The 25,193-nt window shown below is 46.8% G+C and overlaps 1 protein-coding gene across 2 annotated transcripts in view; it reads left to right on the top strand.

Moving 5' to 3' along the window:
• The window catches only part of jar (Myosin heavy chain 95F jaguar), a 255,795-nt gene that overhangs the window by 201,638 nt on the left and 28,964 nt on the right, over positions 1–25,193 (top strand). For both annotated transcript variants that reach the window (XR_012895116.1, XM_037426322.2), the window contains exon 19: positions 17,029–17,240. Coding sequence is in view for 1 of the 2 variants with exons in the window: in XM_037426322.2 (XP_037282219.1) it covers positions 17,029–17,240 (212 nt within the window). In the remaining variant the exon portion in view is untranslated. The remainder of the gene's footprint in view (positions 1–17,028; positions 17,241–25,193) is intronic.

Here is a 25,193-nt window from a genome sequence, read left to right as displayed (position 1 = left end):
GTGCACGAAGACACCGCCACCGGTCGACACTGCTGTACTGTCCGGCTCAACGACTTCACCTCAGTACCGGTCCCGCAACAGCAACGTTGTCGTTGGCACGACGAACAGTCACTCACACCGACATGTCTTCCGGTTGCGACCAGCACTCACGGGGGCGCTGGACTGCAGGCAGTTGCGCAGGTCCCAGGCATGTCCATCGCGCGACCTTATGACCGCATTCCTGGCCAGCTGCACTGACGATGTGCAGAAGACAGCCAGCTGTGGATTACATCACTCCCGCTGCGTACATTCCAAAACACTCGACAGAAACAATGACGCAGGGCCTAGAGAAGGGAGCTTCGGGCTTTTCGCCTACGTGGTACGATGGTCAGACTCGGCGGCGGCCAAGTCGCCCAGCTCAAAAATAAAACGAACATCACTTTTCCTAATTCGTGCATTGCAATATAAAAGGGAGAGAAGCAGACTGCAACACCTTGAAGCCACAATCTACTTTGTTGTGCCACGTGCGACAGGTGGCTTCGCAGGGTCTTAGGCCTAATGAGTCGCTCGACAACAACCGGCATCCACCCAGCACCCAGCCTAGGCTCAGAAGACACAGCCGCAAGGAGACATCCATTCTGTAAAGTGGCCCTATCGCTCACCGCACACAGCAGCTTACCGAGCGATCGGTGTCCACCATCTTGGACGGTGTCGCGACGCCCCTGCGTCGAGCCGCAATATGAGACAGCAACAACGCCCAGCTCCCTGAGCCCAAAAGATAGTAGAAGCTATTTACAAAACATCGGACCACCCACGAGGCTTCCGTACTCACTCACTTTGGGCCTGGCCTACAATCCACTTGCTCTAAGCTTTACTCACCCAAGGATGCAGACTGCATAGCTCTTGTCCCAACTCAACAACGTTCTTGAAAACCAACCAACAACGAAAACAAAAACCACTGGCGAGCAGAAAAAAAAATCAAAACTCAACCTGCCGACAAGTTCAAAGACTTCACAACAACCGATCTCCTCACTCTCAACAAAACACACCACCGACGCTAGCAATGAGAAGTCCCCCTAGGCATCCTCTACTCCGGCTCTAACAAAAGCTTGCACCGAACCACGAAAACTGTCATCCGATGCTCCAAAAGCCCCACGTTGGGCGCCAGTGTGAAGTCTTCAATAGGCGAGCGACACGCTCTTGGAGTGAACGGACACAGCAGATGCAGTCGATACAAACCAAACACACATATTTAACTAATTTAGGATGACAATATAGTCAGCCGAATTATTATAACATCGATCATAATCAACACGCTAGGACATCCTTACACAATATTAATATTGTGAAGAGAAGACCGCCTTTTCAACGCCAGATGGGTTGTACGAGTTCAATGTGATGCCTTTTGGACTCTGTAATGCGCCCGCCACCTTCGAAGGCATGATAGACGGCGTATTGCGTGGTTTGAAATGGAAAACATGTCTGTGCTATCTCGATGACATAGTAGTGTTTTCATCCACGTTCTCGCAGCATCTACAACGTCTTGACGAAGTCCTCACATGCCTTGCAAAAGCCGGTCTACAGCTTAACACCAAGAAATGTACCTTTGCTAGCAAGACAATCAAGGTTCTCGGCCACCTTGTCAGCAAAGAAGGAATTCGGCCCGAACCCGAGAAGCTTGCCGCTGTCCTCGATTTTCCTCGTCCACTACGTCAGAAGGACCTGCGCAGCTTTCTTGGGTTATCTTCTTACTTCCGGCGCTTCATACGTGGTTTCGCGGAACTTGCGTCTCCGCTCCATCAACTCCTCGCAAAGAACGTCCCCTTCATTTGGTCCGAAGACTGCGAAAGCGCTTTCACGGCATTGAAGCAAGCCCTCACGTCGGATCCGGTACTGTGCCACTTCGATTCCACCGCACCCACCATCCTTCACACCGACGCAAGTAGTCATGGTCTCGGTGCGGTACTCTTGCAGCGTGACAAAAACTCACGCGAACGCGTCGTTGCCTACGCAAGTCGTGCTCTTACCGCTCCAGAAAAGAACTACACTATCACAGAGCAGGAGTGCCTTGCTGTTGTTTGGGCAGTGCAAAGATTCCGACCATATCTTCACGGCCGTCATTTTACCGTCGTGACCGACCATAACGCCCTATGCTGGCTTTCATCGCTGAAAAACTTATCGGGTCGCCTTGGTCGCTGGGCGCTTCGCTTACAGGAGTATGATTTCGATGTCACCTACAGATCTGGGAAGAAGCATCAAGATGCTGATGCTCTATCGCGCTGTCCTTTGCCCAGCGGAAGCAATTCACCATCGATACTCCAAAACAACAGCACCTCTCCAATCGCAGCGCTAAGTTCATCACCTGCCACCCTATCCGTCCTTGTTTCACAACAACGTGTCGACCCATACTGCCGCACCATTGTTGACCGCTTGACCGGCTCTACTACTCCTCCAAACGCCAGACTCCGTCGACAACTTAAACAATTTAAGCTTGTCGGTGATGCTTTATGTCGCTACGTTTACCACATCGATGGCAACAAGTGGGTACCCGTCATCCCACGTTCTCTGCAACGTGAAGTTCTGGAAGCCTTTCATGATGATCCAACCGCTGCTCATCTAGGCTACCACAAGACTTACGACAAAATACAGTCGTTGTTTTTGGCCTGGCCTCTCTTCAGCCGTCGCTAAGTACGTCGCCTCCTGTGTCCATTGCCAACGGCGAAAACGACCAACAACTGCTCCGGCTGGCTTAATGCAACCTCTTCCTTGTCCCGCCTCACCTTTTGAAGTCGTTGGAATCGACTTGTTTGGCCTCTTTCTATATCATCCAATGGGAATCGCTGGATTGTCACGGCAGTCGACCACCTTACCCGCTACGCAGAAACAGCTTCTATACCATCTGGGACTGCCACTGAGATCGCCGATTTCTTTCTTCGCCACATCTTTTTGCGTCATGGAGCTCCACGCATTCTCCTCAGTGATCGTGGCAAAGTCTTCCTATCTTCCATTGTCGAGCAAGTTTTGCGTGCCTCGAACACTGTTCACAAGACCACTTCTAGCTACCACCCGCAGACCAACGGATTGACTGAACGGTTTCATCGGACCCTATCGGACATGATCGCCATGTACATTCACCCCAACCACACGAACTGGGATGCAATTCTACCCTTCGTGACATTCGCCTATAATACGGCTGCTCAACGCACTACCGGCTTTTCTCCATTTTTTCTCGTCCATGGTCGCTCGCCGAGTTTCGCTCTGGATGTCTCTTTCCTTTCGGCCCCTGCACCCTCGACGGCTCCTTTCTCTGAAGAATTCCTATCTCGTCTCGCACACTGCCGTCACCAGGCCCGTGTTAACACCGGCCTCTCTCAAGACACTCGAAAATCTCGCTACGACTCGTCTCGCCGTGTTGTGAGTTTTTCCCCTGGTGACGAAGTTCTTCTATGGACTCCACTACACGTCCCCGGCCTATGCGACAAATTCATCAGTCGCTTCATTGGGCCATACACGGTGGTCGAACAGACATCTCCTGTCAATTACCGCGTTTCTCCTCTTAGCGCTAGTCCTGATCATCGTTGCCGAGGAACAGAGATAGTGCACGTATCTCGTTTAAAGCCTTATGCGCGACGCATTTCATAATACTGTCAAGCGACCAGGCGGCCGCTTTCACCGCGCGGGGGAATTAGTGTGAGCGCGACAAGCGAATGACTCTTTATTCTCTTTGTAATCATCATCACTTGTACATCTTCTTCATCTAAGAATATCATCACCGGCGTGATTGAGCTCTAGCCTGGCCGAATAAACCGGTTCCTCACAATATACACTCCAAAACATGACAAACACAATAAGACACCCAAGGCGGCGTCGCCAACGCTTGACTTACCACGAGGGTCCCCAACGCTCAACCCGCGGTGCCACGCACCGGGGACCCACGCTAGAGACCAGCTTATTCCTTGCGCGCCACCACCAAGACTTGCCTGCCACCAGGGGTCAATGCCGGCGCTACCGCTTTAACAACCATTATGATGGTGATAGAGGTGATCACCGCTCGCATACACGCCACCTATCGCTCAATAGTTGTCACTCCCGAAGTATGGCTTCTGTGCGAGACCTGTGCCCAACGCGGCGAAAACAACCTTGCAGGGGGTGTCAGTACCCCCACAAATTTTATCTAGTGAGGCAAGTCTAGCTGTACTATTCCAGGAGCTAGAGGGTGTTAAATGGGATGTGATATGGCTGAGTGAGGTAACGAGGACAGATGAGGCGTATACAGTGCCAAAGAATGGGCACGTCCTTTGCTATCATGGCTTGACTGACAGAAGAGAACTGGGCGTGAGGTTTCTTATCCACAGAAACATAGCTGGTAACACAGGAATACTGTAGCATTAATAAAAGGGTGGTAGGTATCGTAATTAAACTCAGTAAGAGGTACAAGATGAAGGTGGTACAGGCTTACGTGCCTACATCCAGCCATGATGACGCGCTAGTTGAAAGCTTCAATGAAGACGGGAAATTGACAATGAGTAAAGTAAAAACACAGTATTCTATACTAATGGGTGACTTCAATGCCAAGGTAGGAAAGAAGCAGGCTGGAGACCAGGCAATAGGAGATTATGGCATCGATGCTAGAAATGCCAGAGGGAAATTATTAGTAGAATTCAGAGAACAAAATAATTTACAAATCTTGAATACCTTCTAGTGAAAACGAGGGAACCGCAAGTGGACATGGAGGAGCCCTTATGGTGAAAGTAAGAACGAAATAGACTTTATACTAAGTGTACACCCAGGCAATACGTTCCAGTGAAAACGAGGGAACAGCAAGTGGACATGGAGGAGCCCTAATGGTGAAAGTAAGAACGAAATAGACTTTATACTGAGTGTACACCCAGGCATTGTGCAGGATGTAAAAGTGCTTGGAAACGTATGATGCAGTGACCATAGAATGGTAATGTCTTAAATTCACCTAGACTTGAAGAAGGAACGACAGGAACTCATACTTAGGAAGCCAATCAATAAGCTAGCACTGAGGGGAAACGTACAGGAATTCAGCGTCTCGCTTCAGAACAGATACTCTGCTCTTATCGAAGAAACCAGCCTTAGCGATGACGCAATGAATGATAATCTGACGAGTATCATAACAGAGTGTGCAGTAGAAGTTGGAGGTATGGTAGTTAGACAGGACACTGGCAAGCTGTCCCAGGACATTCGTGTCCTGGGACAGCTTGCCATCATTAAGAAATGTCAAAGCATGGAAGCCTCGAATACAATAGACAAAATAGAATTGGCAGAGCTTTGGAAGTTGATTAATAAGTGTAAGGTATCCGATGTAAAAAGGTAAAACACAGAAAGAATTGAGCAAGCTCTAAAGAACGGAGGAAACGTCAAAGCGGGGAAGAAGAAACTTGGAATAGGCAAAAACTAGATGTATGTACTAAGGGACAAGGAGGGCAAAGTAATTACCAATATTGATAGGATAGTTAAAATAGCAGAGAAGTTTTACAGAGATGTCTACAGTAGCCGGGACAACCATGATTTTAGTATAAGAACTAGCAGTAACCTAGATGGCACCCCTTCAGTAATGATGGAAGTCTGAAAAGCCTTGGAGGGAATGCGAAGAGGCAAAGCCGCTGGTAAGGATCAGGTAACATCAGACCGGCTAAAAGATGAAGAACAGATTGTGTTAGAAAAACTAGCCACCCTGTTTATGAAGTGTCTTCTCACGGGGAAGGTACCAGAATCTTGGAAGAATGCTAACATCATCTTAATACATAAGAAAGGAGATGACAAGGACTTGAAGAATTGCAGACGGATCAGCTTGCTCTCCGTGGTACACAAGCTATTTGCAAAGCTAATTGCTAACAGAATTAAAAGAATGTTAGAGTTCAATCAACAAAAAGAACAAGCAGGATTTTGAACAGGCTACTGTTACGCCTAAGAGTCCAGACCAAACGTCTTTGCCTTGGCAAAGGCAATCTGTGTCAAGGCTAGCAAGCGAGCCAGCCTGACGCCATCAACTCAACGACGTCATCAAGCGGCGGTGCCGGTCGGTCTTGCGCAGCGCACGGCAAGCTCCCTCAGCCTACGGGCCCGATAGCAGCCTGATGAAGCAATCGGCGCCATCCAGTCTGGCAAGTCTTACGCAATGTGCAGCAACATCACTCTTCCTTGGGTGCAACCCAGCACAGTGGCTCCGAATTGGAGGATTATGACGCCACCCAGCAGTGGAGCCCGATTTGAGGAAGCTTACGTCACCAGCGGCGGTTCCGATTGAACGTTAATGATGTAAGTGATAACCCGGGGCGTATAAAAAAAAAAAGCCAAGCAGCGCGTCAAAAGCAGCCGACGTATGCGTCAGAGAGAAGACATCTCGCCTTTCGAGTTCCTAAGCTGCCGGCCCCAGTGCCGAATATGTATCTATTTTTATGCTGTATATAAATCTTGCCTTAATTCACCGTCGTCTTGTCCACTCGTCTATTAGCTCTGCGCAGAAAGCAGTCACAAGCTCAGAAACAGGCGCTACCAAACGGCTGGTGACCTTGACAGCCTGTGACCTCAGCGCACTACGCAACAGTGTCAGCGGCGGTGCGAGTCGTAACACTGTTGAACAATCGACCACTTTTATACTACAGTCGAACTCCACTACAACAAACGCCCCTTGAACGAAATTTCCGCTACAATAAAAAAATTCATGATTCTCCGTCAGCAGTTCATAGGAGTCAATGCATAAATATTGTCGCCACAACTAACACTTTTTCTTCAATCGTCCTGCTTCAACGAAATTTCACGATGCAATTCCAGGCTCAGATACTTATTGCTATGCAGTAAACGGAATCTTTAACATTTCGATGATCGAAATGTCAAAGATTCCGTTTACTACATAGCAATAAGTATCTGAGCCTGAAATCGCAGCCTGAAAATGCGTGAATGAAGTATAAAACATGCGTTGGCACCACCAGAAACAGCCGCAATTCACCAAGCTTGGGCGCCGACATTGCTCGATAGCGATGGCAATGAGACTGCACTGACTGTGTTTTTGCCACTGGCTTGCTTTTGAGCCGGAGATGATCCGAAACTGAAGCTCAGTCGCTCAGAAGTTGATGGTTTCCTTCACGAAGCTTCTGGGTGCAACTGCAGAACGATGCCTTTTCCGATTCCAATGCTTATCATTATGTTCTCACTTGGCCAGTGTGGTAACTAATCAGAGCGGCTGTTCGTCTGCATTATCAACAAAAATGGCTAGGGGCGAGTGATGGATGATAAAAATGGCTTAGAATGATGCAAAAGTTGCCGCTCCACGATACCCTGCCTCTAGTCGATGTTGTCTGATACTTAATTTTGAGAATAATCGTTCCTTTGTTTGCTAGATCAGATCAGCTATATTTTTTTTATTTCAATACAACCAAATTTTCGCTTCAATGAAATTTTTTCCGCGCCCCGCCAGTTTCGTTGTAGTGGGGTTCGACTGTATCAACAGGTAATAGAGAAGTGCTGAGAATACAGCCAACCACTACACATAGCCTTCACTGATTACGAGAAGGCGTTTGATTCAGTAGAAATATCAGCAGTCATGCAGGCACTGCGGAATCGGGGCGTCAACATAGCATATATGAACATCCTGGATGAAATATTCGAAGGATCAACTGCCATCATAGTGCTCCATAAAGAAAGCGACAGAATACCAATCAAGAAGGGTGTAAGGCAGAGGGATACAATCTCCCCAATGCTATTTACCGCGTGCTTACAGGAGGTTTTCAGGGGCCTAGAATGGGAAGATTTAGGGATAAGAGTTAATGGTGAGTACCTTAGTAACCTGCGATTCGCTGATGACATTGCATTACTCAAGGGTCAAATCGCAACTTATGATTACTGAATTAGGCAAAGAGAGCAGAAAGGTAATTCTTAAAATTAATAATCAGAAAGTGAAAGTAATTTATAACAACCTCGGACGAGATCTGTGCTTCAAGATAGGTAATAGTGCACTTGAAGTTGTAAAAGACTATGTCTACTGAGGGCAGGTAATAACCGCGAAGCCGAACCATGAGATTAAAGTAACTAGAAGAATAAGAATGGGGTGGAGCACATTCGGCAAGCACTCTCAAATCATGACTGGTAGATTGCCACTATCCCTCAAGAGGAAGGTATACAACAGCTGCATCTTGCCTGTACTTACCTAAGGAGCAGAAACCTGGAGGCTTACAAAGAGGGTTCAACTTGAATCTAGGACGACTCTGCAAGCGATGGAAAGTGATGGCACGCAGACAGAATAACCACTGGTCATTCAGGATAACTGACCGAATTTTCAGAGAAGGCAAGTGGGTTAGCGAGAGACAAAGTTAGGTGGACAGATGAGATTTAAGTTTGCGGGTATAAAGTGGCAGCAGCAAGCACAGGACCAAGTTGACTGGTGGTACATGGGAGAGGCCTTTGTCCTGCAGTGGACGTAGTCGGGCTGATGATGGTGATGATGACAAAAATTTTGGCCTCGTGTTTTTTTGCTGCAATGTTTTTGCTGGGGGCCTGTTAGTCATAACATGACACATCGTTTGCTGTAGCATGCGACAGATCATTAATTACAGGCCCCTCATTATCAACCAGTTTCAGTTTCGGTTTGAAAGAACTTCAAAAATGAGAAGCCACCGGGTGCAACTATCGCCACGTAGCATGTACAGCCCTCTACCACGTCAGCACACACAGAACTGTGACAGACTTCCACGCGGCGCACACAAAGATTTACTTTCGAATAGGAAACGAGACTTCATTGTCAAATATTTCTAAGCGGCGCCACGGCCACACACTCGCGACCAGCTGTCGAGAAGTATAGACAAGTCTCGAAAACTGCTGGAAAACTGCAGCCATCTGCAAATTTGCAGTTACTATCACTCTCTTCGAATTCTTCGACAGATGGCTCTTCGAAAGAACTTGCTTCGGAGCCGTCCGACGTGTAGATACGCCTTAAGTCTTGTCTCAGTCCCATCACCAGCAACCACCCGAATCCATGACAGTTACAATGATCCAAATTTAGATTTTTGTGCTCTTAAAGTGACATTTGGTTGCTCCAAAAATTGCTCAAAGTCCTATTTTAGCGGTTGCACCCTTGAAGACACTTTACTTGCACTGCAAGCTTCACAAGTGCAGCCTTCAACCATACAAATACACACACACTTTGGGGTGCTGTCACCACCTGTAATGTCATCGTGGCGCAAACGTATCTCGCAGATAGGCCGCATTTAGGGTTAACAACCATCGAGCGGCAAGTGGCATTGTGCTCCCGTGCGTTTATCATCATCATCATCATGGTTAGGAAGGTAGCGCTGGCAGTACCGCATTGCGGCGAGGCTGGGCGGAGGTACATGCAAATGCTCATTTCCCGTGGTGGTACTATGGACACGACACCGCTGGTCATCTCCCGTGGGCTTTTTGTAATGAGTCAAATATCCTCACCTTTGGGTGTATCTCACACCTGGCTAAATAGTTGATTGCCTCAATTTTTTGTCGAGTGTCATAAATGGGGAGAAGGGGGTGTATCCAGGCAATCTGCTTGTGTTCAGTTAGGCGTCTTTTTTGGTTCGGCATATTGCCAGGTCAACGAGGCATTGCTCACTTTATCATGGTGCTTTCGTGCGTACCTTCAGTAGTTTACTTTACTTATTTTTTATGTGCTGTATACTGGTGTGACATTTCAGAGCTCAACTAGCTCACAGAATGTGTAGGTAGCCACTCCTATGATCGCAGACTGCTTTCGCTGGCGCACAGCCGGTGTGCCCTCGCCTTTGGGGAGGGTGAACAGGACACGCTAAGCAACGAGACGCTGTACTCTACAGCTGCCAAAGCTATATTTTCAAAGCTGTTGTCACACCGAAGTGGATTTTGATGATTGGTCAATGCGAGTTTTCGAACTATGTTATGCTATTATGCTGCGTGGAAACTGGGGCAAGTTGGTAAAACATAACTGAATGTAGGAACAGCGCAACCTAGAAGTAGTTACTGCGCAACTACGGAAGCGAAAAAACAAGGACAGAAAAGAGCATTCTTTTCTGTCTTTGTTTTTCTACTTCTAGGTTGCAGCACTCTTTTCTATCTTTGTTTTTCTACATTTAGGTTGCGCTGTCCCTACATTCAGCTATTATGCTACTGTGCTCGTGAACAGTTGTCTCACAATTGCCTCTGCGAATTTTCTTGTGCATATTGCAAGTACGTCATTTGGTTAATAAAACAACTTAGTTTCCTCAATCTCTGGCTTTTTTTTTTCTTTTCTCTTCCACATGCAATTAGAGAGGCACAATACAATTGTATATTAATAACGGCATGTAAAAGGTCACCAATTACAAAAATTTCAGTTTCGTGCCATGTAGGGCAAACGCACGACGTCCCTACGTCATTTGTGACGTCATTTTTATATTTTGTTTGCTATTAGTTGTTCCTTGCTCACGTAGATGGCGTCAATGGCAAGTCGCCAACTATTGGATCCATGGGCTTCTATGGAAGTTACGCTACCAGTGTACATGTACCTTTTGGTAGCTACAAATCCATACCGCCTCGGCGTTTTCTCAAAGTATAAATGTTGTGGTTATTTTGTCTTGGTGGGCTTTGTGCACGTGCAGGTGGTGAAGACTTCGTATCTCCAACTGCCGCGTCCGACCAACTCCCTCTGGTCGGACATCGTAGGACTTCTGTGTGCGCTGGTGCTTCGCAGTGCGATGGCAGGCTCGAAGCCGCGACAGTACTTTCGGGTGTTTTTGAAATCGTATAAGAAGGAATTTCCATGCTTCGTGCAGTTGAAGAAAGGTAGGAAATTCGGTTCTTGCACCACGTGTGCTTGTGATGTGAACCTTTCTCATAGAGGAAAGTCCGACATTAAGCTGCACATTGCCACGAAAAAGCATCATGGTTACCCGCGGCATGCCGACAACCAGGTAAGCTTGTCGAGTTTTGTGCGCACTGCCCAAGATTTCGGTCTTATTCACGCAGAGTGTCTGTTCATGGCATTCTTATTCGGACATGACTTTCCGCTGAGTGTTAACGATCACGCTGGGCCACTATTCTGGAAAATGTTTCCGAAGGGCAAAGAAGCGAAATGCTATATCTGTGAGTGAACAAAGACTACGGCAATTGTTGGGGAAGTGGCTGCCAACACGGAGATGCCCTTGTTGGATGCCCTCAAACGGCAAGTGTTTTCAATCGTTATAGATGGTTCTAACAATAGGGATATGCAGCTTTATCTCATTATTTTGTAAAAGAGACTAGTAGAGTGGCAAGCCGCATTCTTTGCCTCGGGATTGAAGAAAAAGAATGAACGTGCGCAGCCTAGGTCTGCGAGAGAAGACGAGGAAGTTCAAGATGCGAAGTTCAAGATGGCTCATTGTCTGATTTCTCGCGTTAGCGCATAGTTTTCTTACATTTTATGATGCTGAAAACCCCGTGCAGAACATACCCCCTTCTACACACTGCTCAAGAGATCTTCTACTTGTCCACGTCGCGTCACTGGTGGTGAGGATAGACTGACCAACTAGCGCTTCGCTGATCGTTACTGGAGGAACCGGACGCCTGCGTACTCACTGCTGAAAAGCTTGCATCATGGACCGTCTCAAGGCCAAGCGCGCAGCTCGACACGCACAGAACACCAAGCTACTGCAGGAGGCCCGAATTTCGATGAACGACCTCAACGCCAACATCGCCAAGCTAACAGGTATTCTTGACCACCTCGATGCGAGTAATTTGGAACTATCAAGCATCAATGCCACTCTCGAAGAGCACATTCCCGATGACGATCTTGAGGCAGAATATAGCTCTGCGGCATACAATGACCAGGCGATAGGCATGCTCACTGAATTACGCTGTGAGATCGCCGATTTAGGGCATGTTAGAAGCCAGCCGCAAGCAGCAGTATCGGCTCAGACTACCACTATAGCGGAAGCTAATGCTCAGCCAATGACTGTACAGCCAGGACTTAAGGCAGGACCTTCTTGCGGCTTACGGCTGCCCAAGTTCAGCCTTCTGACTTTTAACGGTGATATTCACAATTGGACAGGATTTTGGGAACAGTTTTGAGCAGACGGTTCATAGCTACAAGTCATTGTCCTCGACAACAAAGTCTAACTACTTACGTAATTGCCTTGTGGGACAAGCGTCGGTATCTATCGCGAGGCTAGCAACCTCAGAATCATGCTATGCGCACACTGTCGAAATTCTGAAGGAAAGGTTCGGGGACCAGAAAAAAATAGAACAGTACCATTTGTCAGCTTTAAGAAATCTTCCTCACGTCATGTGGGAAACGATGTAAGAGGTCTTTGGAAGTTGTCTTTGGAAGCAGACACGCCTCAAGCATGTGTGACCCAAACTATAAGAGGCAAGAAGGTCCACTAACATTTGGCAGCATGACAGCATTTGTGTTAGCCAACGCTTTACTCAGCACAATGAGTCATCATGCATTCCATTGAAGATGGACAACAGAGTATTCCTTCATACATTCCGTGCTTAGGCAGGTCACGACGATAACTGCCGATACATGAGGGGTACCTTGGACGGTGGCAGCCAACGATCATTTATCAAGGAAGATCTCGCCACTAAGCTACAACTCAAGATCATTCGGGAGACCAGAATCGCATTCTATGTTTTTGCAAGAACGACAACTTCCAGAGCTGAAAAGTTGAAGGTTGTGGAAGCGCCTGTTCTTAGCCAGCATAACTCGCAGGTCTGCATTGTACAAGACATCACAGTGCCGTTTATTTGCCGCGACGTTTATATACCATCTGACGACGACAAATTCGTGAGACAGCTGCAAGTTAAAGGAAAATTCATCGCGTATGAACGATGCTTCCTTGGAGCAGATGCAGAATCCGGGCTGTCTTTACTCATCGGGTCAGATGCAGAATCCGGGCTATCTTTGCTTATCGGGTCAGATAACCTTTGGAAGATATTCACTGGCGAATTCTTGCACAATATAGATATCCATGGTTTGGTCCCTATGAATCCACTATATGGATGGACTTTTTAAGGACCAACCCAGCAAGCGCTATCCACCGCAAGCAATGCGAATTTGATCATCTTTGCACTATATATGAGTACCCAGCCTGACGACGAAGTGACATCACAGAGATTACAGTGTTCTGGGAAACTTGGGGCAAGTGGTATCATGGACCAAAGCGACTCTGCACAATTCAAGACTCGATGCATTCCGCCAGACAACAGGTGAATCCTATGAGAGGTGTACAGTTGAGCCACCACAGAATGAAGATAACTGTGGAAAACCCCTCGCTCGACTACCGAAGCAAGGTAAAAGGTTTTTTTTTAATGGACAGCTCCAGCAATAGGACGCCGTCATAACACAATATCCTTTGCTCAGGCACATGGAGTTGGCACCTAAAGATGTTCTTGAGAGCCGGCATGTCTACGGTATACCCCACAGAAAAGTGGCACCAGAATCTCTGACTGCAATGCTAAGTGCACTTGATGCGTCGTCATACACCAGCTTCACCATCTTTCAATGACTTTTTGGACAAAAGAGATAGGTGCAAGGGTCCTAGATCGCTAGATCAGCCAAGGTCGACATGGCTTACTAAACCAGACGAATATCATACTTCCGACAAAAGGTATCGTCTGCAACTGCTTAATCATCGGTGGACACAATGGAGAAAGGAGTACCTGCTGCAGCTGCTAGACCGTCATCAGTATCGATCGCGTATTAGCAAGGACCTAAATGTGGATGGCATCTTCCTTGTCGAGCAGCCATTTGTTTCAAGGTACATGTGGCCCCTTCACCGTGTGGTGAAAGTTGTTCCCGGTCAAGACGGGGCAATACAGGCCTATCGAATCAAGACACCATAAGGCAACATTGTGCTGCGACCAGTACAGAAGTTTTATAAGCGACAGGTAGCCCGCAACTCCTTGGGACACGAGGATGACGAAAAAGAATAAACGTGCTCAGCCTAGGTCTGCGAGAGAAGATGAGGAAGTTAAGGATGCAAAGGGCAAAGATGGCTTTTTGTCTGATTTCTCGCGTTAGCGCATAGTTTTCTTACAGGGACTATTCAAGGTTAGGCGACTGGTCAAAAGATTGGGCATCTGATTTCGGACGGGATGAGGTCCCGGGAATCGCCAGTCGAGAACTTGTTGGCCTTGTCTTGTGGCTACGCGAATGTTATGGTCGGCAAGAAAAACAGTGTGTCAACTGTGTTAAAAGAAGCTCAACCAGCTTTGATTGGTATCAGTTGCCTGTGCCACATGATAAACTGGGCCGTGCAAAAGTAACATCATGACTTCCTGTAGAGGTTGATGAAGCTTTGATTGACATTTTTTTTTACCTTGAAAAAGTGCAAAACAGAAGGATCGACTAGAAGATTTCCAGCAAATGCGTGACATCGAGTTGAGGAAGATGCTGAAGCATTCGCCGACCCGTTGGCTTTCGTTGGGAAAGTGTTTAAAGAGACTTCTAGACCAGTAGAAGCCACTTCTCAATTGTTGTTGTTGTTTTTTTTTTTTTGTGTGTGTGTGTGTGTGTGTGTGTGTGTGTGTGAGAGAGAAAGAGAGAGAGAGGGGGGGTGAAAAAGTGCAAGAAGCAGAGCCTGTTTTTGAGTCATACCAGATTCCAAAGACATCTCAACAAACTTCGAAGTACTACTCCAATGTCTACTAAAGGCCTCAATAATGATACCAATGTAGTTTCACTGAAAAGAAAAAGTGTTCATCTTGCACCTGAAGTCAAAAAGATGAAGCTTCAGACCACAGAATCCAGACAAAGCAACCTTGTCTGTTTTTTTGCCATTTGGGCCAAATAGGGCATGCTGTCTATCCTTATATAGTGCCCATTTTTGAGAAAACAAACTATATTCTTCAAGAACATATTCAGGTACTGAGAGGCCTTTTGAACCGCATACTCAAGGAATTCCCCACCAGGTTTGTGCGGTCTAGTGTCCTGAAAGAATGCGATTTATTACTTGAAGTTTGCTATGCACTTGCAGAGAGCAGATGAAGACCTTGTCATTGGCAGCATGACCCGTTCTGTTTGTTGAGACACTGAACTCAAGTGAAAGAGAACAATTATTTCCTGCTGTATGTCTATATTTAACAGCATCTTGTGATTATATTCGTCACAAGTATACATTATAAGACATCAACCCTAATATGGCTAAGATTGCCCAGCTACACTCATTATAAATGGCTTCATTCTGCTTTTTACGTCATTTCATCACTGCATTCCCTGGTCTTTTGCCACAGCAAAGCGGGAAACCAAGAGAGAAGGCAATTGATGAATTTGAGGTTGAGTGTAAGAGCTTGCAAGCATATAATGTTCCAGCAGACATTATGAATGAGCCCAGGTGTGACTTGCAATGGGCACGTTTGAGGTATTTTCGAAGTATTGATGGCTCACTCAGGTTTCACAGAATTCCAGTTGTTATACTCGGCATTTTCTTTATTCTGCGCAGTAATGCTGAATGCGAATGAATATTCAGTACCATAAAAAAAACTCTCACGGAGTTTCGCTCATCTGTGAGTCAAGAAACCCGAGAGAGCCTGATAGTGAAAGGGCACCAGAATGCAACCTGCTTTGAGCCAAGTTACACGAAAGACTTTCTCAAGCGAGCAAAGTCTGCAACAGCAAAATCATTGCAAAAATAAATTGTTGCCCAATGAAGTTGTTGCTGATTACTCTCAGGACGATATGACTTATGGTGGCAAAACATGATTATGCTTGTCGCTGAAGGCAAATCCATCACAGCTACAAATGTAAAAAAAAAGTCGTAACCCCCTACCCTTTCCCAGCTCGGGGGTTTTACAAATTTCTTTCCTTTGCTGCCAAGTTGGCAGGTACGCCATTGCCGGTCTCCCAGCCTTCTTCGTTGTCTTCAGCCTAGCTAGGTTGGGCCTGACACGTCATTGACTTCCTTGATGACAGGTCAACTCTGCTGACTGGTGTAGGCTGGTACCGTCTTGGTGCGAAGGAAGAGAGCTGTAGGTCCACCAGGAACTGCTCTGAGAGGGTTTCGCAAGTCCGGGCAGGCTCACCCGGGTCTTCCGAGCTCGAAGGCCACTTTTCGAGTCCCCTTGCACTGACAGCCTTTAGAACCGGGTGACTGCTACCGTCGCTTTAGCGGCACTGGTTGTTCTGGTCTTCGCAGTTCGAGGCCCCACAGCACAGTCTTCGCAGCTTGAAGCCCACAGCACAGTGACAGCCCATCCAGAAACAGACGTTGTTGGGCTAGTCAGTTTCATGTCCATTCAGAAGCCATGGTTGTAGCTATTTCGCACAAAGAAATAACAAGGGAAGGTTTAAGGGAAGCGCAAACCTTTTGTGCTCTCCTTAACCCTTCCCTTGTTATTTCTTTGCATGAAGTAGCTACAAATGGCTTCTGAATGGACAGCTCATCCACTGGTATTTTCCATCACTGGTATTTTCTATCACGGTGCCACGAGCCTTTTTGTGTCCGATCTCGTACATGAACGTGACGCGTCTGCGCACTATTGAGCCTCGTGCCCTTGTGACATTCCGGTTCGCTCCTTCCCCCCTCCCCGTTCGACCACTGCCATGCACAGTTCTTTGTTTTTGTTTCTACCTGGGCACAACATCCAGTCTTTTTGAGTCATCTGAGCACCACAGCAAGATTCACAAACTACGGGAGACATCGCAGCCCACAGAGAGCAAAGCTTCCAAACTACACATGCCAACCAACAGTCGCTTCCTGCTAATACGAAACCTTAAAGACCAACCATATGCACGCGATTTTAGTGCGACGGCGACAGGATTTGCTGTCGCAAAAGGCCATCTGTCGCAGGCATGTCGCAGGTTTCTAGAAAAATAGAAACAAATTTTTTGTCAACCCGAAAAGACTGTGACAATATAAGTAATGTGGTGCTTAGGGGAGTGGCTGGTGTTGGTCGAGAAACTTGCACTGTGCACCTTGCCACAAAAGTGTGGCAAGGTGCACAGATGCTTGTCACTGCCTGTAGCAATAGGTGGAGGGCTGTGTGCTTTGAATTTGTTAACAAACGTTGATGTTTCTTTCGAAATCCCTCACTTGCGGAATGCTTGCCTTTAAAACGAAATCGCAGGAAGGGCGAATGGGCAACGAGGACATGGAGAAGGAGCAGAATGAGCTGATCATGGCCGCTACACAGCTAATGAATGCCCTGAACCAGCGCATTCAAATGCAGAAGGTGGCCGAAGAGCACATGCGCCGCGTGCAGCTGGAAATGGAGCAGGCACGCCAGCGAAAGGAGGAAGAGGAACGACGCCAGCGGGAGGACGAGGAGAACCGGCAGAGGTAGCTCTCCGAGAAATTGCATACCGTATTTACTCACATGATGGGCACACCCCTAGTTTTGTCTTGAGAAATAGGATTTTGTTTTAGTGCATAATAGGGGCGCCCCGAACTTGGCTGCGATCAGTAATTCTGTACCATATTTGCACAAATGAGGTAAAAAAAGAAGGCTGCAGCAGGTGCTCCGCGGGTCGCCGAGTGAGTGGGAAGGGCGCTTGGTGGGCATCTAAGTAACCGTTAAGTAACCTTGCAGCTGCTAGCCTGCCACGCACGCTCTGCATGGAAAGCGATTGCGTCCTCGTCAAGTGTGCTTGTAGTTTCCTGTTGGAAAAGGGTTGTTATAGCGTTTGCTACCTCGTCTGAAAATTTAAAAGCTATTTGGCTTTTATACGCAACTGATATGTGAGAAGCCAATCAATGAACTGGCAGTGAGAGGAAAAATACAGGAATTCGGAGTTTTGCTTCGGAATAGAGATAACTGACGTTAGCATTGACACAATGAACGATAATCTTATTAGTATTATCAAAGAGTGTGCAATTGAAGTTCGAGGTTCAGTCACTAGATGGGAAACTGGCAAGCTATGTCAGGAGACGAAAAATCTTACTAAGAGACAACAAACGATGAAAGCCTCAAATGCAACTGACAAAATAGAGATAGTGGAGCTTTCCAAGTTAATCAATAGGTGTAAAGTTGCTGACATCGGAAGGTATAACATGGAAAGAATTGAGCAGGCTGTAAAAAGTGGCAGAAGCCTAAAAGCTGCGAAGGCATACTTGTGCATAGGCTGTGGCTTCTCGACGTGGCGAGCGCCACGCTCTTGGAGTGAACGGACGCAGCATACGCGGTCAGTACAATACAAAACAACATACATATATTTATTTAACTAATTTAAAACGACGATATCGTCCGCCAAATTGACACATAACTCGTTAGTGATATGCTAGGAGATTGTTACACAATAACACAACAAACACACATGAGAGCACACAGAAGGCGGCGTCGCCAACGCTTCACCTACCACGTGGGTCTACCGCAGGCGGCCCGCGGTGCCGTCCACGGCAGACCCACCGCGAGAGACAACCGTTCGCGGCAATCGCCACACGCAGAAGAGGCTCGCTTAACTCTCGCCCGCCACCCAGGGCCTGCCTTCCGCCAGGGGTCACTGCCGGCGCTACCACACCAACAGCGGTGCTCAACGCGAACACAACACCATCTATCGCCCGGCGGTCGTCACCCGAAATGCGGTCTTGGGGCGAGACACGTGCGCCACACGGCGCAGACAACTTTACAGAAGGGTGTCAGCACTCCCACAAGGCAAAATTTGGATGTATGCATTGAGAAACGAGTAAGGCAATGTCATAACCAATATGGATAGGATAGACGAGATGACCGAGGAGTTCAACAGAGAGCTGAACAGAAATCAAAAGAACCAGGATGGTATTGAGAGAAGCTATAATAGTCCAGGAGAATTTGACATCCTACCAGTAACGACAGGGCAAGTAAATAAAGCCCTAGAAGAAATGCAAAGAAGTGAAGCCGCTGGTGAGGATAAAGTAACAAGGGACCTCCTGAAAGATGGCAGAGAAATTGTGTTAGAAAAATTAGCCACCTTATATACATAGTGTCTTTTAATGGGAAGGGTACCAGAATCTTGGAAGAACGCTGACACCATCTTAATCCATAAGAAAGGAGACGTCAAGGACTTGAATAATTACAGGCTGATCAGCTTACTATTTGTTCTCCACAAACTACAAAAATTTTAGCTAATAAAATTAAGACGATATTAGAGTTCAATCAGCCAAAGGACCAAGCAGGATTTATGTACCGGCTACTCCACAATAGACCATATTCGTACTATCAATCAGGTAATAGAGAAATGCGCTGAATACAACCAACCCCTATACATAGATTTCATCGATTATGAGGAGGTATTTGACTCACTCGAGACATCAGCAGTAATGCAGGCCCTCATAAACATACTGGAATAAATCTACAAAGGATCCACATCCACCATAGTTCTCCATAAAGAAAGTGGAAGAATACCAATGAAGAAGAGTGTAAAGCAGGAAGACACGATCTCTCCAATTCTATTCACCACGTGTTTACAGGAGGTATTCAGGACCGTGGACTGCGAAGAGTTAGGAATAAGAGTTAATGTAGAGTACCTTAGTAACATGCGATTTGCTGATGACATTTCCTTGATGAGAAACTCAGGGGACGAATTACACCTTAGGTTGACTGAACTGGACACTGAAAGTATAAAAGTAGGTCTTAAAATTAATCTGCAGGAAACGAAAGTAATGTACAACAACCCCGAGAAAAAACAGTGCTTTGAGATAGGTAATATTGCACTTGAAGTTGTAAAAGACTATGTCGACTTAGGACAGGTAATAACCTCGGAGCCGAACCACGAGACTGAAGTAACTAGAAGAATAAGAATGGGGTGGAGCACATTTGGCAAGCACTCTCAAATTATGACTCGTAGATTGCCACTATCCCTCAAGAGGAAGGTATATATAGTAGCTGCATCTTGCCAGTACTTACCTATGGAGCAGAAACCTGGAGGCTTTCAAAGAGGGTTCAGCTTAAATTGAGGACGACTCAGCGAGCAATGGACAGAAAAATGGTAGGTGTAACCTTAAAAGACAAGAAGAGAGCAGAGTGGATTAGGGAACAAATGGGGGTTAAGGATAACATAGTTGAAATCAAGAAGAGGAAATGGACATAGGCCGGGCATGTAGTGCGTATATAGGATAACCGCTAGATTCCCAGAGAAGGCAAACAGGTTAGGGGGAGACAGAAGGTTAGGTGGGCAGATGAGATTAAGAAGATTCTGGGTATAAATTGGCAACGGAAAGCACAAGACCAGGTTGATTGGCGGATCATGGGAGAAGCCTCTGCCCTGCAGTGGGCGTAGTCAGGCCGATGATGATGATGCTAATTCAGCTTTTTAATGTTAGATTTTTTTCTTTGCTGGCACTTCGCAGGTTTGCACAAGCTCAGCGAACTTTTGTCGCCATTGATTTCCAGGACGTGAACCTGAACATTGTATCACACACACTGCTCTTGGGGAATGCAAAATTTTCGATGCTTTATCTTCATGTTGTTTAGTACAAACTTCCCGCGGCAACATGCCGAACCTTTGGCTAGGCCTTAGTACTGTTGGTTGCTTTTCAGTGGGATTCACGTCGTGAAAGTTGCAGTTTGGCACAGAATCAACGTAACTCTTTGTGATGGTTTTATTTTTAAAAAAATATGAAGGCTTGAGTAGCGCTTGAAACACTTGATTGGTGGTTCGCGATTCGATTGCAATGTCTTAGATATAGTGTGCGAGCCCGTAAAGTCGAACAATTGGTGTCGTTCAGTGACAATTGGCAAATTTCTGTGGTGGAGCTTTGTTTCTGTAACTTTTTTTTTCACATTCATTTCCTTGGCGAAGCGGGTGTTTCAATGTTAATTTTTTTGGAAATTTGAGGGCACACTGCATCGCTTGCCTCAATTCTTGGACTCTTGAGACTGCATTCTCAACACATTTAGTGATAGTGCAGCCTATGAAGTCTGTTTTGGCTGTATTGTGGATATTCACACAGCTTATTCACGACTTGACGTATACATCATCGGTGATCTATGCTGTAGACAGAAATAAGTTTCTGAAATTTATCCTGCTTAATAGGCACACCCCTAACTTGAAGATGGATTTTCCGGAAAGTGTGCCTATTATGAGAGTAAACACAGTATCATGGCAAGTTTCACATCAGCAACCCTGGCCTGCAAAATTATAGTAGGCTAGTGTGGTAGCATCAATATTTCGGTTATGCTGTGCAAATTTGCCGACGTCCCCCTACCCACTATTCCAGATTAAGCGTGAGAGTAAAAATAATAGTTTAGGGGTTTCCTCAAAATCATGAAATCACTAAGAACCCTGCCCAGTTAAATAAAAAATTATAATTGGAACCAATTGGAAAATTTCCACTTGGTTTCAATTGGTTCCATTTGTGAATTAGTGCATCATTGGGACATTCGGAACAGTTGGGTTAAATGGGGCAGTAACGTATGACCAGTTGGGCCGATTGAGTTTAGTCCTATTAGACCAATCGGTTGAATTTTCAGTCAAATGGTTTCAGGGTGTCTAGCAACCGGGAAAGGCGGGAATTGTCAGGGAAATGATACACGCCGGGAAAAATCAGGGAATCGTCAGGGAATGTTGCCAAAGAGAGAACCCAGTCAGGGAAAATGACTTGCCACTTGTTCCCCGGCGCGGAGCGCGCACTCAGCTCACCGTTATGGTGGCTAGAATTGGGAGGTGACGCCAACGGGAGCTCGGAGCCGCTCCTTCGTTTCGAGCAGCGCGGCGGTGGCGCTGTCGGCGGAATGGTGATGCTAGTTACGCGCGCGCGCCTTGAGCGCGCGCACCTTTCAAAGATGCTGTTGCTGAAGCATGATTCAGATAAATTGGCGATTCAGATAACTCACTGTGACGATGGCTGATAGAACGCCATTTCAAGCATTAAAAGAAATTGGCTGCCGCTGCAAGACTTCTGTGACGTTGAATCTGCACAAATTAAAGCTTTCGTTCGCATATCCCTGCAGTGTTTTGGAGTGCAAGGCGACGGCGTTTTTTTAAAAAAAAATATTACCAAAGTTCTGGGCGAGGAAAATAAAACAAATATTTATTGCACATCATATTATTAGGAAGATCTATTGCACATCATGGAATACAGGGTAAAATAAAATAAAATGAAAAAATACGCACATTTACATACGCTCGGGAGTAGTTAAAAACATTGAAACATTGCACACAGACAGCGCATCGCTTGGCACTAAGTAATAAGAGGCATACAATCACTTTCCACTCGGCAAAAAAAAAAATCAATAGAGCTTAAAGTTACAATATCAAACTCAGAGCACGCGTCTAAGCTTCAGCAATTTCATTCTTTCCTGCTTAGCGTTTCGTTTGCTGTTCTGGGCTTTCACATGAAAGTGGAGCCTAGTAAGAACATAAAACTTGATAATTTTGTTTGTGAGGGACATACTGTGGTCAGGGCAGCCAACAAGTGTAAGCTTTCTTAACTGCAAGAAGGAAACCAAGTCCATGATGCTGTCAGGTTTGACTTCTGTAACACTGAAGCAGTGGGTAAAAGTGTTCTCGAGAGTGGTCACGAGTTCATTGAGCTTGACTGATGGGTACAGCAGGCCTCCTCGGTCAACAGCAGCCGTGAGGGATGCTGCAGCTGGAGATGGATCGTTCTCGCCTTGTAGGAGCTGCTGGCTGCACTCTGCACATTTGGTGCTTGCAACGCTTTTTCTTGCCACATATCCAGCCATGTAGAATATGAGTCTGGCATCGCTGCTTTGCACGACCATGTCTGCATGCTCGGTGCCGTGGCCGTATTCATTGAGCACTTCATGTGCTTCGGCAAGGTTTCCTACGTCAAGAAGCTCGTCTAATTTCCTCCGAGGAGTGAGGTCCTTTCCGTTGTCAGCTCCCAGCAGACTTCTCAGCAGTCCTGAGGACACATTGCTTCCTTTCGGTGGTTTTGCCAAATTCTGGAAGCTCAAAGTGTTGACCGAGATTAGGAACTGGGAGGCAGTCGGATGATCATTGCATCCAGACATTTGTCGGACGATTCCAAACAGCCTCTCCAGGGGGTCCTGACTCAAGCGGCATGTCATCATATAGCTGAAGTTCAACTTCATCGTCAGGTAGCGGAGAAGGTGTAGCGTGCTTGATAAGGTAACACGAAGCCCCTCGGCTGTACTGCGGCTTAGGAAACCTCCGGAGCCAGCAGCTGTTTCCCAATCGTCCAGGTAAGTCAAGAAGTTTTGAATGCACTTCTCGTGCATCCCTCCAGGCTTAAGTGCACCCGAACTGCACCTTGAAGTCATGGCCTCAATGAGCCTTCTCATTCTTTCCACAAAGCTGACTGTCGCCGCTGTGCTCCCATGCTTTTCTTCGATGGTTGCATTGTACAAGAAAAGGCCTCTGAGGACTTCATCACTGTAAAGCCGCACTGCATAATTTACCCTCATTTTCTCAAAGCCATTGGGATGCACAACCGATTTGCTAATATGAGGCATGGCTTTGAGAGTCGTGTCATGCTGTTCATCAAGCTTCCGGGCACAGTCAATAGGGTCAACACTGGCATGGCCTTCTGGCAGTTTCACGCCCGTTCGAACAAAGGTGTTCCTCACACATTTAAGAAGGTGTGGGAAGTCCGAGATGAAGTGCAGAAAACGTTCTGGGTCTGTAGGGTGCTGCCTTCTACATACTGTGTTTTCTTTCCTGCCGTGTATGCCGAATGAGTGCCACATGCTTCTGTTCCACGCAGCTCCATCAGTGGTGATAAAGTCTACGTGCAGACCGGCGTTTTCGCTCATGACTACTGCTTCGAGGATTATTTTGCCTAACGTCTCGGACTTCACATTGCTGCGTGATGCGAACACACCCAATAATCTGGTGCCACGTGCCTGTAAAAGGCACGAACAATACTACAAGGCCATGGTCACATGCTACGGAGCGCTCACTCTCTGGTGTGAACTTCCCAAGGTCCACAAAACCTTCGATGGTGCCATCGGTTCCCAAGCTCAAGTGTTCAGATAGCTTAATCTCATCAATTAACAGCCCACCATGGCGCTGGAACAAGTCCATAGATTTTGTTTTTTCCGCCACAGCAGCAAACACTTTTTCGCTCAGGCCGAATCCACTCCTGTAACGCTTGAGATATCGACGTAGTGATGTTCGAGAAGGCAACGCCATGATGTTGTTTTTGCGTATATGCTCATAGAGGCGTGGGCTTTTCATGGACATAATAAGGCACTCTAGAGCCCATTCACTTTCATACTTCATCCCTTTCGTGGATTTTCTTTTAGCCGCAGCAAAGCACGCCTTGACTTGTTGCTGCTGCTTAATGGGTAGGGCCTTCACCGCTTCTTCAAATGCTGTAGAATCATTCCGTGCATTCTTTTCTTTCATTTGTTTGATGAGTGATTTAGCCTGCAGGACACTCAGGCGACTCCTTTTCGCTTGCGCTGTTCGCAGCTTAAGCCTGTATGAAAGCTTTTGGGACTGGGCCACATTTTTGCCTTTTCTTCGCCTGTAGGACTCACGATTCAGGAGTAGTCTTCTGAGGCGCTTGCATTGTGGGCAGGCTTTTTCTGGCGTTGGAGCAACCCCACGGCAAGATGGGCTGAAGGTTCTGCCATCAAAAGTCTTCTCCTTGTACTTTAAATTCACTCCAAATTCACCAGTTTTACCAAACCCTCTGCATGGTATCATGGAGTCGACGTCGCGAAGCAACTCTTCTGCCACTTCGATGTCGGTAATGTCAAGGGTCTTTATTTTTGTGACTTGCACAAAAGCTGTCGCTTGAAGTTTGTTTTCATCTGATGTCATTAGCACATACTTGTCAATAGTCAACTTGTCACCATCTAGTGCGCAAGCTGTAAACACCGTGGCGTTGTCGGCTCCAGCAATTAGATGTCAAGCCCAGTAAGCGCTGGGAAGACCACACTTGCGGACGTCGGGAATTGCGGGCACATTCGGAACAGGTATTTGGTTACTGTCGCTTTCTGTGCTGTACGAGCCAGCTGTCTCCTCGCAAGCAGACGTGCTTGGTTCCTGACGCCGAATTTTCGATGGTAGGCCGCAAGTGGATGTTCTTGACGCCCTTTTCTTCGGCACTTCCTTTGAAAGATACGCAGGAACATTTGGGAATATGGTTGGCACCGCGTCAGATTTCAGCACCGGTTTCCCTCGGGGAATCTGAACAGTTTCGCCGTTTATCACATGCGTGTAAAAACGCTCAATAAACTGCTCGTCGAAATGAAGCTCACATAGCGCCGACTTCACGTCCAACGACTTGTCGGCACGGGGTACGGCTCGTTGCCAGGCTTCGAAGAGGGCAGGGTCTTTGGGAACAGAGAAAAGAGAAGCACGCTGACCTTGCTCCCTCGAT

The sequence above is a fragment of the Rhipicephalus microplus genome, chromosome 5, assembly GCF_043290135.1.
Source record: "Rhipicephalus microplus isolate Deutch F79 chromosome 5, USDA_Rmic, whole genome shotgun sequence".
Taxonomy (NCBI): Eukaryota; Metazoa; Arthropoda; class Arachnida; order Ixodida; family Ixodidae; genus Rhipicephalus; species Rhipicephalus microplus.
Note: the sequence above shows the minus strand (reverse complement) of the source record. Positions and strands in the feature narration are given on the sequence as shown.